Source organism: Chiloscyllium plagiosum, chromosome 34, assembly GCF_004010195.1.
Source record: "Chiloscyllium plagiosum isolate BGI_BamShark_2017 chromosome 34, ASM401019v2, whole genome shotgun sequence".
NCBI classification, from domain to species: domain Eukaryota; kingdom Metazoa; phylum Chordata; class Chondrichthyes; order Orectolobiformes; family Hemiscylliidae; genus Chiloscyllium; species Chiloscyllium plagiosum.
In genome coordinates, this window is record NC_057743.1 from 18,757,732 (window position 1) to 18,772,593 (window position 14,862).

The window sequence follows — 14,862 nt, forward strand, 5'->3', positions numbered from 1 at the left end:
AGATCTTTGGCTGTAGTTCTCCCCTTGACGCGAGTAAGTGGACGGTGTTGGCTGCCTGGTAACAGAGGGAGCCGCCGAGGCTCAGTTGTTGTTGTTTTGTAGACAATGTGCAGATTATGTCAGTACAGAATTAGAGGCGGTGATTACACCGCACACACCAGCATCGCACCCCAGACGGGGAATTCCCTTCCTTACTTTGTTTGGAAGCTGTGTTGTTAAACTGCTCACACACATGCTGCAGATTCTTACTCCTCAAACTCTGCAGCCTGCGCTTGGGCTTCAGGAGAAAAAGAATTGGGGATGCTGGAAATCTGAACCAAAAACAGAAATTGCTGGGGATCTGACTCGAAAGCAGAGAAAGAGAGAAAAAAAAAACAGGATCTCAGCAGGTGGAGAGAAATCGGAGTTAACGTTTTCGATCGAGTGACCCTTCTTCAGAAACCTTGGTAAATTAAGTAGTTCGACGGCCCACCGGGAACTGAGTACATCTTCCATCCTGGTGACAGCAGCAGAAAGGACAGTGTACAATGAGTCCGAGTCACGGTCTGAGAGGAGGAGGAGCTCGCTGAGATTTATGTTTGCAGAGTGGGAGATGGAGAGCAATGGTGAGGTAAAGATTAAAATGTAATTTTCCCTCCTGACGGTGCCCAGGTCACTAGATCTCAAAGATTCCTGGATTCCTGAGTGGCCGGGCTGCTGATATGGAGGTGTGTTGGGAGACCGTTTGACGGTTTCAAGACCAACTATATCCAATCCAATCCTGACCCAATATTTATACCTTAACTCCATTTGAGCCCCAAAGCACGAGTTGATAGTAAAAATTATAGATCAGATTTTTGATTATTTCTTCCTTACTAAGCCGTATTGAGACCTCTCGCATCCCCCTTCTGCAACTAAACCCTCGGCACCTGGTCAGAAGGGCTCTTAAATTTTAGACATAATTTTCATTTCTGTTAAACTCTGAATTTCATGGGAACTGTTGCATTTTCCTTGCTGAGTTAAATATCTCAGTGCTCAGTGGACGAAAATCAAATTCAGCTGTGGTGCCGTAATTCTTCATGTCTTTCAGCATGTTTTCACATCATGCAGATTCACGCTCCTTATTTAAGCTTTGATAGATCTTATCACATAAAGTGCTGTGTAAAACTTCATAACAATCTCACTTATGCTAAATGCTGGAATGCGTTATTGTCAAATCAATGATGGAAGAGTAAAAACGTCTGTATCATTCGTTTATATTCTGAAGCGCAGTGTGACGAATTTTGATAAACGAACCCATATATCACATTTGAAATGTTAACTATGTTTGTCATTTCACAGATGCTGCTTCAGAATTTTAACTTTTTAATTTATAAAATGTATTTTCAGCTTATAAAGTCCTGTTTGTTTGGAGCAAGTTAGATACGTTTAGGGTAAAGTATAGATAGTTACAATTACTGTTCGTTTGGTTAGCCACCTTTTAATTTTAGAAGTATTCTAACTTAAAGATAACCAGCAGCAAAGTTATAGTGCTAATCAAGATAAAAGTTAGTTCATAGCAAAACTATTGATAAAATTTCCTAAGAGCAATACAACAATTAGCTATAATACAAATACAAAGATTAAAAGTTGGTGCATTTTAACAAAAAAAACTTATAAACATGAAAGTGACATTAATCTGTTAACATTGCTGGCACAGCTTATATGTAGATACTGTTAAGGGCTTGGATGGAGAGGAATTTGTTAAAGTTGTACAAGAAAATTTTCTGATTCAATATAGAGAAGGAGCAAAACTTGACCTTCCATTCGGAAATAAAGCAGAGCAAATGACTGAAGTAGGAGAAAGTGAGGACTGCAGATGCTGGAGATCAGAGTCAAAAAGTATGATGCTATAAAAGCACAGCTGGTCAGGCAGCATCCAAGGAGTAAGAGAGTCAACGTTTCGAGTATAAGCTCTTAGTCATAGAGACATAGAGATGTACAGCATGGAAACTGACCCTTCGGTTCAACCCATCCATGCCGATCAGATATCCCAACCCAATCTAGTCCCACCTGCCAGCACCCGGCCCATATCCCTCCAAACCCTTCCTATTCATATACCCATCCAAATGCCTCTTAAATGTTGCAAGTGTACCAGCCTCCACCACTTCCTCTGGCAGCTCATTCCATACACCACCCTCTGTATGAAAAAGTTGCCGTGTAGGTCTCTTTTATATCTTTCCCCTCTCACTCTAAACCTATGCCCTCTAGTTCTGGACTCACCCACCCCGGGGAAAAGACCTTGTCTATTTATCCTATCTATGCTCCTCATGATTTTGTAAACCTCAATAAGGTCACCCCTCAGCCTCCGACACTCCAGGGAAAACAGCCCCAGCCTGTTCAGCCTCTCCCTATAGCTCAAATCCTCCAACCCTGGCAACATCCTTGTAAACCTTTTCTGAACCCTTTCAAGTTTCACAACACCTTTCCGATAGGAAGGAGACCAGAATTGTACACAATATTCCAACAGAGGCCTAACCTGTACAGCCGCAACATGACCTCCCAAATCCTGTACTCAATACTCTGACCAATAAAAGCATACCAAACGTTCTTCTTCACTATCCTATCTACCTGCGACTCCACTTTCAAGGAGCTATGAACCTGCACTCCAAGGTGTCTTTGTTCAGCAACACTCCCTAGGACCTTACCATTAAGTGTATAAGTCATGCTAAGATTTGCTTTCCAAAAATACAGCACCTCACATTTATCTGAATTAAACTGCATCTGCCACTTCTCAGCCCATTGGCCCATCCTCTTCCTCAGGAATGTTCCTGACGACATTCCTGATGAACAGCTTATGCTTGAAACGTTGACCCTCCTGCTCGTCAGATGCTGCCTGACTGGCTGTGCTTTTCTCAGTGTTAGTCAGGGAGCACTTTGGGGCAAGCGATCATGAGTTTTAAAATAGTTATGAAAGAGGATAGACGTTATCTAAAAGTTAAAATTCTAAATTGGACTAAGGTTAATATGTATGTTATTAAGCAAGAACTCTCAAAAGTTGTTTGGGGGAGGCTGTTAGCAGGTAAGGGGAGGGTTGGTAAGTGAAGGACCTTCAAAAATGAGATAACAAGAGTTCAGAGACTGTACGTTCCTGTTCATGTGATGGGCAAGTCTGTTAAGTGTAAGGAATGCTGGATGAGTAGAATCATTGAGGCTCCGATCAAGAAAAAGAAGGAGACCCGGTACTGGGGAACGAGCCAGGACAGGTGGTAGAAGTTGTGGTGGAGGATTTGATTGGGAACAGTCACCACAATTCTGTAAGTTTTAGATCACTCATAGATAAAGATGAGAGTGGTCCTAAGGGAAGAGTACTAAACTGGGCCAAGGCCAATTATATCAAAGTTAGGCAGGAGCTCCAAAATGTGGATTGGACACATCTATTTGAAGGGAAGTCCACATTTGATATGTGGGAGGCTTTCAAAGATAGATTAAAAATAGTGCAGGATAGGCATGTCCCGTTGAAGGCAAAGGATAGGAAGGGCAAGATTTGTAAACCATGGATGACAGGAGAAATTGTACGACTAGCCAAGAGGAAAAGGGAAGCGTATATAAGGTCTAGGCAGCTAAGAACAGAACGGGCCCTGGAGGAATATCGGAGGGGTAGGACAGGTCTTAAATGAGGAATCAAGTGGGCTAAAAGGGGTCATGAAATAGCTTTAGTGAGCAGAATTAATGAGAACCCCAAAGCATTTTATTCTTATATAACTAGGGAAACTTGGTCCACTAAAGGATAATGAAGAAAGGCTGTGTGTCGAACCTGAGAAAATGGGTGAGATTCTGAATGATTACTTTGCATCAGTGTTCACTGAGGAGAGGAACATGATGAATCTTGAGATTAGAGATAGAAGTTTGATTAGTCTGGATCACGTTGACTTAACTATGGAAGATGCGTTGGGTATGCTAGAGGTTATTAAGGTGGACAAATCCCCAGGATCAGATGGGATCTATCCCAGGTTGATGAGGGAGACAAGAGAGGAAATAGCTGGGGCCCTGACAGATATCTTTGTGGCATCCTTAAATACAGGTGAGGTACCAGAAGACTAGAAGGTTGCTCACGTTGCCCCCCTGTACAAGAAGGGTAGTAGGGATATTCTGGGTAACTACAGACCAGTGAGGGCATCCTTAAATACAGGTGAGGTACCAGAAGACTAGAAGGTTGCTCACGTTGCCCCCCCCCCCTGTACAAGAAGGGTAGTAGGGATATTCTGGGTAACTACAGACCAGTGAGTCTGACTTCAGTGGTGGGAAAGTTGCTGGAGAGCGTACTAAGGGATAGGATCTATTTATATTTAGAAAAGAATCGGCTTATCAGTGATAGTAACATGGTTTTGTGTGGGGGAGATCGTGCCTTACCAACTTAATAGAGTTCTTTGAGGAAGTGACCTAGTTGATAGACGAAGGAAGGGCTATTGATGTCATATACCTGGACTTTAGAAAGGCTTTTGATAAGGTTCCCCATGGTAGATTAATGGAGAAGTGAAGACACATGGTGTGCAGGGTGTTCTAGCTAGGTGGATAAAGAACTGGTTGAGCAACAGGAGACAGGGAGTAGTAGTTGAAGGGAGTTTCTCGAAATGGAGAAAGGTCACCGGTGGTGTTCCACAGGGATCAGTGCTGGGGCCACTGTTGTTTGTAATATACATAAATGATCTGGAAGAGGGCACTGTTGGTATGATCAGCAAGTTTGCTGATGACATGAAGATTGGTGGAGTAGCAGAAAATATAAGGGACTGTCAAAGAATACAGGAGGAGAAAGATAGACTGGAGTGTTGGGCGGAAAAGTGGCAGATGGGTTTCAATCCAGACAAATGTGAGGTGATGCATTTAGGTAAGACTAATTCTAGAGTGAATTATACAATGAACTGAAGAACCTTGGGAAAAGTTGATGAGCAGAGAGATCTGGGAGTGCAGGTCCATTGTACCCTGAAGGTTGCTGCACAGGTAGACTAAGTGGTCAAGAAGGCTTACCTTCATTGGACAGGGTATTGAGTATAAGAGCTGGCAAGTCATGTTAAAATTGTACCAGATATTGGTTCCGCCACATTTAGAATACTGTGTACAGTCCTGGTCGCCACATTCCCAAAAGGATGTGGACCCTTTGGAGAGGTTGCAGAGGTTTACGAGGATGATGCCTGGTAAGGAAAGTGCTAACTATGAAGAGAGGTTGAGTAGGTTATGTTTATTTTCATTAGAAAAAAGGAGATTGAGGGGGGACCTGATTGAGGTTACAAAATCATGAAGGGTGTAGACAGGGTGGATGGAGACAAGCTTTTTTCTAGGGTGAAGGATTAAATAACAAGAGGTCATGCTTTCAAGGTGAGAAGTAGAAAGTTAAAGTGGGATACATGCGGCAAGTACTTCACACAGAGGGTGGTGGGTGTCTGGAATGCGTTGCCAGCAGAGGTGATAGAGGCAGGCACGGTAGATTCATTAAAATGCGTCTGGACAGATGCATGAGTAGGTGGGGAGCAGAGGGATACAGATGCTTAGGATGAGTAGGTGGGGAGCAGAGGGATACAGATGCTTAGGAATTAGGCGACAGGCTTAGACAGTAGATTTGGATCGGCTCAGGCTTGGAGGGCAGAAGGGCCTAATCCTGGGCTGTAAATTTTCTTTGTTTTTTTTGTATGTCAAGAATAGACAGCTGGGATCAGTCCTTCATTTGAACACAACTGTATTGGTGATCTCAAGTGTGTATCGAGAATTATGGTTTCAGTCCAGCAGGACAGTTTTAATGTGAACTACTAATTAATTTTTTGAGGAAGTAGGTACTGTCATGTTCACAGTAAATTTTCTTTGTTCTTTTTGTATGTCAAGAATAGACAGCTGGGATCAAGTCCTTCATTTGAACACAACTGGATTGGTGATCTCAAGTGTGTATCGAGAATTATGGTTTCAGTCCAGCAGGACAGTTTTAATGTGAACTACTAATTAATTTTTTGAGGAAGTAGGTACTGTCATGTTCACAGGAAAATATCTTTGAATAGGGTTTATACAGAATTCGTGAAGATATTTGATAAGGCTCAACACAAGGGACTGTTAGTTAAAATTCAAGCCTAATTCGGAAGAAAATTCAAAGAAAACTACAGACAAGTTTAGAAAATTTATTACAAAAAAATGACATTATTGGCAAAACTCAACAAGTCCAGCAGCATCTGTGGCGAGAAAGTAGAGTTAATATTTCAAGTCTAGTGACTCTTCATCAGAACAGTGTTTATTTCAGATCTCCAGCATCTACAGTTCTTTGTTTTACTTTAGAAAATGTATTAGGTTTCAGAAGACAGAGTCAAGATAATGGGCATGCACACCCAACTGTCAGCTGAGGCTTAGTTCTTACGTTTAATTCAGAACATTGTGGGTTTAAGTGTCTTTCCAGAAACTTGAACATAAAAATCTATACTGACATTCCAGTGCGGTAGTAAGGGTGAGTTGGGAGCACAGTGTTTGGCTAAGATGAGTCTGCTCTCTCAGGATAAAGATCCCATGGCGCAATTTAAAAAAAAAAGAGTAAGAAACTTCTCTTTGATGATCTGGCCAACTTTACCACTTGATCAACAGCACAAAAACAGACTTTCCAGTCATTTTCATATTATTCTTCATGGAAGCCAGCTGTATGCAAATTTTCTGGGTCATTTCTTTCATCAGTGACTACACTTTAAAGCATTTCCATTAGCTGTAAACTTCTTTGAGATACATAATATATTTGGGAGTCTGTTAGCTCAGTTGACTGGATTGACTGGTTTGCGATGCTGAGTGATGTCACTAGTGTGAGTTCAATTCCTGTACTGGCTGAGGTTACTGTGAAAGTCCCCCTTTCTCAACCTCTTCCCTCACCTGAGGTGTGATGACCCTCCGGTTAAACCACCACCAAGTGACTCTTTAATGAGAGCGTGGGATTATGGTGAGTTTACTTTTCAAAATATATTTGATGCGGATCTTTATTTTACAATAACTTCACAATAACACAAAAGTTGAGTTGCTTGAAAATGTTGTGATTCTGAAATACTATCCACTCTCCAACTGACAAGTGTAATTTGTTTGCTGTCTGGAAAATGGTTGTTTAGGGTCCTTTGACAGAGGATTTTGAAATCTGATCTTTTACTCTGTGAAGGCAATGTTTGTACAGTTCTCTATTTGGATTGTTTGTCAACATGTTTGAGATCACAGTAGGATATTGATGCATGTTTTAACATGCTAGTCCATTGCACGCTAGCAAGTTAAGATGCACCCTTGAATCTGTTTAAGAGAGCTGGCTTGCAGAAAGACTCTCAACTCTTTCCTGGCTGCATATCCTGTCCTTTCAGAAAAAAAAGGATAAACAAGTAGTAGAATTGTACAGTTTGTTTGATTGGATCTGCTGTGGAGATATTTTGTTGATGATCCATACTTTGCTGTACCAATATTCTTTGGAAATTCTTAGACTAGACTTAATTGTCCTGCAAGCCTCGGGGTTATGCGTCTATAGAGAATACAGACCTCAGTAACATCATTATTAGACTAGCTATGAAGCATAGGAGAATATATAAACTGCTCTAAAGAAGTAACCATTGTTTTGTGGGTGTAATAATCTGTAATATTCCACTGACAACTGGGATTCTTCATTAGTCTCCCTTTTCTGTCTTTTCATGTTTTTGTATTATGGATGTCTCTCCTTTCCTCATTCAGAAATGCAATTTTGGCAGAATAACATGTTGTATCAGAATAACTCTGACTCTGTGAAGGGGGCCTAACCTAGTGCTTCAATTGCAGCTTTTATCTCAATTTGTTCAGGAATGTCCCATGCTGCACCTACCTGCGGTATCTCTATACCGTTAATCTGCAATGTAATTTCACTATTATAGGGCTCTGATTTCAATAATCCAGAAGAACATGTTCCTACTAGCCCAGATAGCACCTTCAGCACTCCTGGATGGAGAAAATGGAGCTGTTCCATAGTAACGCTCTGTATCCAAACACATTTTGGTGTTTTATTTACGATACTGTACAGTAGGAAGTTATAAGTGTGGACCAGGACAGGCAGTGGCTGCACTGGCACATACAATGCCGCAGACAGTTTCTGTAAGTATGGTGTTTTTACTGGACGAGTTGTTGGGGGGGGGGGGGGGGATCTTTCCCCTGCAATATGTTCTTAAAATTTGAGGTAGAGAAATCTGAGTCACTTCAGATTGTATTTCTTAAGCCTTTACTTTGACAGTCAAATTTATATGTTTTTGCAAGGCAAATCTGTAAACTCTAAATACTGTCCTGTTGATGTTGGCAATGCTTTCATGTCAATGGAAGTGTTAATGTGTGCAGACTTGTAAATTAGATAAATGGAAGTTGCCATGACCTGTATTGATCAATATCTTGATGGACCTATAATTAATACCAAAAATTAACTTTTTAAGAATAGAAATGAAGTAATGAGAAAGTAAATTAATGTGTGGAAGCATTTGTTCAAACTAGGCCAGAGCTAAAAGAATGAAATGGTTATCTTGTGCTCAGAGTTAACATCAAGTTGCAGATGCAAGGAAAGGTGGAACTACAAAAGGATTTAGGAATAAGGATCAGGATTTAAATTCAATAGATTATGAGCTGGAGAGTCAGTGGAGATTGTCTTAGGGAGTTAGGGGATTGGAGTTTTGGGTAAGTTGCAATTTTTATAGATGATTAAGAGCCGGCTTGAAAAGTTGACCCTGGATGTTAGAAAGTTATGGATAAAGATTTCCCCACTGGTAAGAGATAAAGTAGGATTTGGAAGTAAAAAATGAAATGAAGTTGGAAATAAATGACCTCATTGACAGATAGAATGTGGAGCTTGAAGCTTGGTTAGAGGAAAGTAAAGTTGTGCATCGTAATGATTGCCCTAAGCAAACAGCTAAAAGGTATAATTAAGTTATGATGCAGGGCTTTTGGTAGGGACTTGAACAGAATGCCTTTGATTTTGCATGTATTAAATTGAACAAGTTTCCTGCTTACCAGTAGCACAGCATAGAGGTGGGAGGTGACATGGAATTGGTTGTTGTCAGTTAATGAAATGAAATCCATGTTTTCAGATAATACCACTTAAAGGCAGTATGTAGAAGTGTGACTAAGGATAGATATTTGAGTTTGACTTATTGTTATCATGTGTACCAACTTACAGTGAAAAGTGTTGTTTTGAGTGCTATACTGGCAGGTTGTACCAAACAAAGCAGAGAAGATTGCGCAAAACAGTGTTCCAGCTGCAGAGAAGGTGCAGAGAGAGAGATCAGCATTAACATTTAGAGGTCTGTTCAAAAGTCTGGTAACAAAAAGGAAGAAGCTGTTCTTGAATCTGTTCTTGCATATATTCAAACTTTTCTGCTCAATGGAAGAGGGTGGAAGAGAGTGTAACGGAGTGGGAGAGGTCTTTGATTATGTTGGTTGCTTTCCTGAGGCATCGGAAGTGTAGATGGAGTCAATGGTTGGGAGGCTGGTTTACGTGATGGTCTGGGTTGTGTCACAACTCTCTGTAGTTTGTTGTGGTCTTGGGAAGAGCAGTTGCCATATCATTCTGTGATGCATCCGTTAGGATGCTTTCTATGGTGCATCTATAAAAATTGGTATGAGTCCTTGAGAACACGTCAAATTTACTCGGCTTCTAAGGAATTAGAGATGTTGTTGTTCTTTATTAACCATCACATTGACATGGGTAAACCAGAGCAGATTATTGGTGATCATCACTCCCAGGAACTTGATGCTCTCGACAACTCCACCTCAGCACCATTGATGCATACAGGGGCGTGCCCGCCCACTCCACTTTCTGAAGTCAATGACCAGCTCCTTCATTTTGCTGACATTGATGGAGAGATTGTTGTTTTTACACCATGCCACTAATCACTCAACCTCTTTCCTGTATGCTATCTCATTGTTGTTTAAGTTCCAACATACAACAGTGGTGTCGTGAACAAACGTGTAAATGGAGTTGGAGTGCTAAATTATGCAAAACAGGATCCCAGTAATAGCAAGATGTGTATATGAAAATAAAATGATCTGGTGATTATATTGGTAAAAGAATAAATATTGTCCAGAATATTAGTGAGTGCTTTTTTAAAATTTGTATGTGGATATCACTAGCAAGGGCATCATTTGTTATCCATCCCTGAACTGAGTGACCTGCTTGGCCATTTTAGAGAGCACTTAAGAGTCAACCACATTGCTGTGGGTTGGGTATCACATGTAGGCCAGACCAGGTAAGGATGGCAGATTTCCACCATCACAAAGGTCTCCAAGCCCTCCGTTTCTTCCTCTCCCATTGACCCCATCAGTACCCTTCCACTGACATTCTCATTCGTTTGGTTGAACTGGTCCTCATCCTCAATAATTTCTCCTTTGAATCCTCCAACCTCCTCCAGACCAAAGGGGTAGTCATGGGCACCTGCATGGGCCCCAGCAATGCTTGTCTCTTCGTCAGATATGTGGAACAGTCCAGCTTCCGCAGCTATACCAGCACCATTCCCCACCTTTTCATCCACTACATTGATGACTGTATCGGCGCCACATCGTGCTCCCACAAGGAGGCTGAACAGTTCATCTACTTCACTAACACGTTCCACCCTGACCTTAAATCACCAACTCAACATGGACATCTACAACAAACCCACCGATTCCCACAACTACTCGGACTACACCTCCTCCCACCTTGCCTCCTGTAAAAACGCTATCCCTTACTCCCAATTCCTCTGCATCCACTGCATCGGCTCCCAGTAGAACCATTCCCACTACAGAACATACCAGATGGCCTCCTTCTTCGAAGACTGCAATTTCCCTTCCCACAAGGTCGATGATGCCCTCCAGCGCATCTCATCCATTTCCAACACTTCCTCCCTCAAACCCCACCCCTCCAAGGACGAAACACCCCTGGTCTTCACCATCAACCTCTGGATACATTGCATTATCTTCCACCATTTCCACCATCAAAAACAGACCCCACTGCCAGGGATATATTTTCCTCCCCACCCCTCTCTGTGTTCTGTAAAGACCATTCCCTCCACGACTCCCTTGTTAGGTCCACGTCCCCCACCAACATCCTCCCCTCCTGGCACCTTCCACTGACACTGCAAGAATTGTAAAACCTGTGCCCACACCTCCACCTTACCACCGTCCAAAGCCCCCAGATTTCTGCATTTCCACACATGTCATCTACTGTATTTGTTGCTCCCAATGTGGTCTCCTCTACACTGGGGAGGTAGGCCACCTACTTGCAGAACGCTTCAGAGAATGTATCTGTGACATACGCACAAAACATCCCCCCGCCCCGGGCCGGACACTTTAACTTCCCCTCCCATTCCGTGAAGGACATGCAGGTCCTGGTCCTCCTCCACCACCTAACACTTACCACCTGACGCCTGAAGGAAGAACACCTCATCTTCTGCCTTAGGACCCTCCAAACATATGTGATCTATGTGGATTTCACCAGTTTCCTCATTTCCCTTCCCCCGCCTTATTCCAAGTCCTAACCCTCCAACTTGGCACCGCCCTCTTGACCTGTCCTACCTGTCCATCTTCCTTCCCACCTATCTGCTCTGCCCTCCTCTCCGACCTATCACCTTCGCCCCCAATTTCATCTACCTATTGCATTCTCAGCTACCTTCCCGTCCAGCCCCACACCCCACCCCCCCCCCCCCCCCCATTCCTGATGAAAAACTTACGCTCGAAATGTCAATTCTCCTGCTCCTCGGATGCTGCCTGACCAGCTGTGCTTTCCCAGCACCACACTCTTCCATGCTGATCTCCAGCACCTGCAGTGCTCACTTTCTCCCAGATTTACTTCTCTAAAAGGGGCATTAGTGAATGATTCTATAACAATCAACAGTGGTTAGAGTCACATTTAGTCCAGCTTTTAATTCCAGATTTTCATTTAATTCAAATTTCACCATCTACCATTGTGGGATTTCTACTTGTGTCCCAGAACGCAGGCCTAGTGTTCTGGATTACGAGACCAGTGATGTTACCACTATGCCACTGCCTACCCCCTTCAAAAATCCTCTTGCTTTTGTTTTGAATTATGCCTTAAATTTATATCCACCCAAGAGGGCAGGCATGCTTTGATTTAACAGTTTATTTGAACGGCAGCACTTTCAACACTACAGCACCCTCTCAGTGCAGCAATGATGGCTTCACCTAGACTTTGTACTCAAGTATCTAGAATGGGATTTGACCCATATGTGTGCTACTATAGCCACAGTTAACAAGGACAGACCCTGCTGTGAGGTTGCAGAGGATGTTATCCTTGATTTTGATTAGACCACTGTAATTAATGTACTCAACTAGGTATTTGTCCTATTGATTTGCTGCTCAGAAGGAATGCACTGAGATGAGTAATGTCACAGTGTTTAGCTAAATCTAATTGTTCAAAAGATTTTTTTAGGCAATAAGCATATGATATATATATTGTAAATGTACCATAACTCCTGCTATTGTTACAACACCTCACTGGCATAGTTAGTTTCACCCTTCCTGTATAATATTACAGGATTACCATGATAGCTTATTCAATGCTTGTGTGTTTCACAAATTCTGTCCTTTTAGTTACGTAGAAAAACTTGTTAAACTTGTTATAGAGGTTACAGGCATGTTGAAGCATCTTAGAGAATTGTGTTCTTAAAGTTGCTCTGCTTTTTTTGAACTTATCTTTAAAGAGTGGACCAACATTAGCAAAGGTGAGGAAGGCATCATAGTCAAACTATCATTCAAGACTCGAATTGCATTTGGCCAAACTGGGTAGGAGGGACAAGTTCCCTTTTATCTGATGAGCATTAAATACATCAGTTGGGTCTTTGTCAAGGTGCTGAATCTTGCTGGGGTACAGTTTCCTGCTGTGCCTGAAATCCTCTGCTACTTAGTACGTGTCCTTTCCGAAAACAGTGAGACTCAGCAATATATTTTACTGGAAGATATTGCTGTTGAGCTTGATGCTGCCATCACTTGACATTAACGTGCCTACCCACCTGCAGAGATCACTATATTTAATAAAAAGATCTTGGTATGTGAACATTGCTGCCAGTATTTATTGCCTATTCCTAATTCTCCTTGAGCAAATTGTGAAGAATTGCTTTCTTGAATTGCTGCAGCCCATGTGCTGAGGTACCTTGACAGTGTTGCTAGTAAGGGAGTTCCAGGTCTTTGGCCTGGTGATTGTGAAGGAACAACGATATAATTCCAAGAGTGTGTGGCTTGGAGAAGAACCTACAGCTCTTAGTATTTCTCTGTGTCTACCGTTCTTGTCCTGGTGGGTGGTAGAAGTTGTGGGTTTAGAAAATTCTGTTGAAGGAGTCTCTGTGCGTTGTTGCAATTAATCTTGCATGTAGTATAAACTGTGTCAGTGGGAGAGAAGATTAATTTTTAAGATAGTGAATGGGTCGCAAATCAAAGGAACAACTTTCATCTGGACAATTTATTTATTGATTGTTGTTGGAATGGCATTCATCCTGGCAAATGGAGAACATTCCAACACAATCCTCAATTGTCCCTTTGAAGATGCTGCACAAGTTTTGGGAGTTAAGAGGTGGCTTACTTGCCTCAGAATTCCCAGTCTCTGAATTGTTCTTGTAGCCACAATATTGATGTATCTAGTCCAGCTAAGTTTCTGCTCAATGGGAATTCCCAGGATGCTGATGTTGGAGAATTCAATGATAATAATGCTGTGACATCCAAGGGAGACAGTTAGATCTCTCTTTTTAGAGATGGTCATTGCCTGGTATTTGTGTAGTGTGAATGTCACTTGTCATTTAAAGTCTGATTGACAGGCTACGATTTTTCCTTCTCCCTCTCTGTAGCTCAGACTTTGTGAAGTGGCCAATTATAGCTCCTAATGGTGGATTCCTGATGAAGGGCTTTTGCCCGAAACAATGTTTTTCCTGCTCCTCGGATGCTGCCTGACCTGCTGTGCTTTTCCAGCACTACTCTAATCTTAACTCTAATCTCCAGCATCTGCAGTACCCACATTCGCCCAGTTCCTAATGATACACCAGTAATTCAAAATTGGAGAGCTGAGGGAGGTGTGAGTGCAAGAATATAAATTAACATAATGACTGCTAAGTTACTTTCGTTGAGCAAAATCTTGATGCAAAATCTTTGAGCAAAATCTTAATGTCATCTGAATGATGCAAAACCTTGCATCATTCAGATGACATTACTTTCTTACTTTTTTGTATTGTGTTGCATTTCCTCATTGAAGTGTTATTATAGATACAGACATCCCTGATTGCAATGGAATCTAGATATGATGATACAGAGAAATATATGAAAGATTCATGAGAAGGGACCATACTACATTAGCTTCTACTTTTACTGTGCTTGTGTACAGAAATGCTTCTTTGGGTTTTGGACAAAAGTGTGGACTCAAGGAATTTTTCTAAAGCTGGCAGAAGGTAACATGATGAATTCATGCTGAGGAAGCCAGTTTCAGAGGCCAAGGGTGTGGTGGCTGCTGGTGGAGTGTGAGGTCTGCATTAGTTTAGTGAGAATAACTAATGCCTGTTGTTGGAGGTAAGGACAGGGCTCTTTGGCAGGAGGGTATTGTGAATGTAGAGTGGCCAAGACCCAAAGGAGCTTCAAGACAAGCATGAGATCTTAATATTCAATTTGTCACAGCACGGAGAGCTAGAAGAGCTTGGCTAGCAGCCATTGAGAGGCTTCTGACAGTTTGGATAAATGACAACATGGGTCTTGGCATTCTGTTTATATTGATGTCCCTGAAAAGTTGAAACAGGGAAGCTGATAAAATCATAAATAGAAGCCCTATTAATTCAATTAATTCCTAGATGATTTAAAAATCTGGAGTTGGTGTGGGTTTGGTGGATGTTGTAAATATGCAGGTAGAAGAAAGCAATAGTAGTAATG

At 41.9% G+C, this 14,862-nt stretch overlaps 1 protein-coding gene across 8 annotated transcripts in view; it reads left to right on the plus strand.

Moving 5' to 3' along the window:
- The first annotated feature begins 18 nt into the window (after positions 1-18).
- The window catches only part of ccdc30 (coiled-coil domain containing 30), a 158,648-nt gene continuing 143,804 nt past the window's right edge, over positions 19-14,862 (plus strand). For 7 of the 8 annotated variants that reach the window (XM_043675686.1, XM_043675692.1, XM_043675693.1 and 4 more), the window contains exon 1: positions 19-610. In XM_043675686.1, the coding sequence (XP_043531621.1) occupies positions 575-610 (36 nt within the window). In that variant the 5' untranslated portion in view covers positions 19-574. The remainder of the gene's footprint in view (positions 611-14,862) is intronic. The other variant, XM_043675688.1, reaches the window with a different exon arrangement.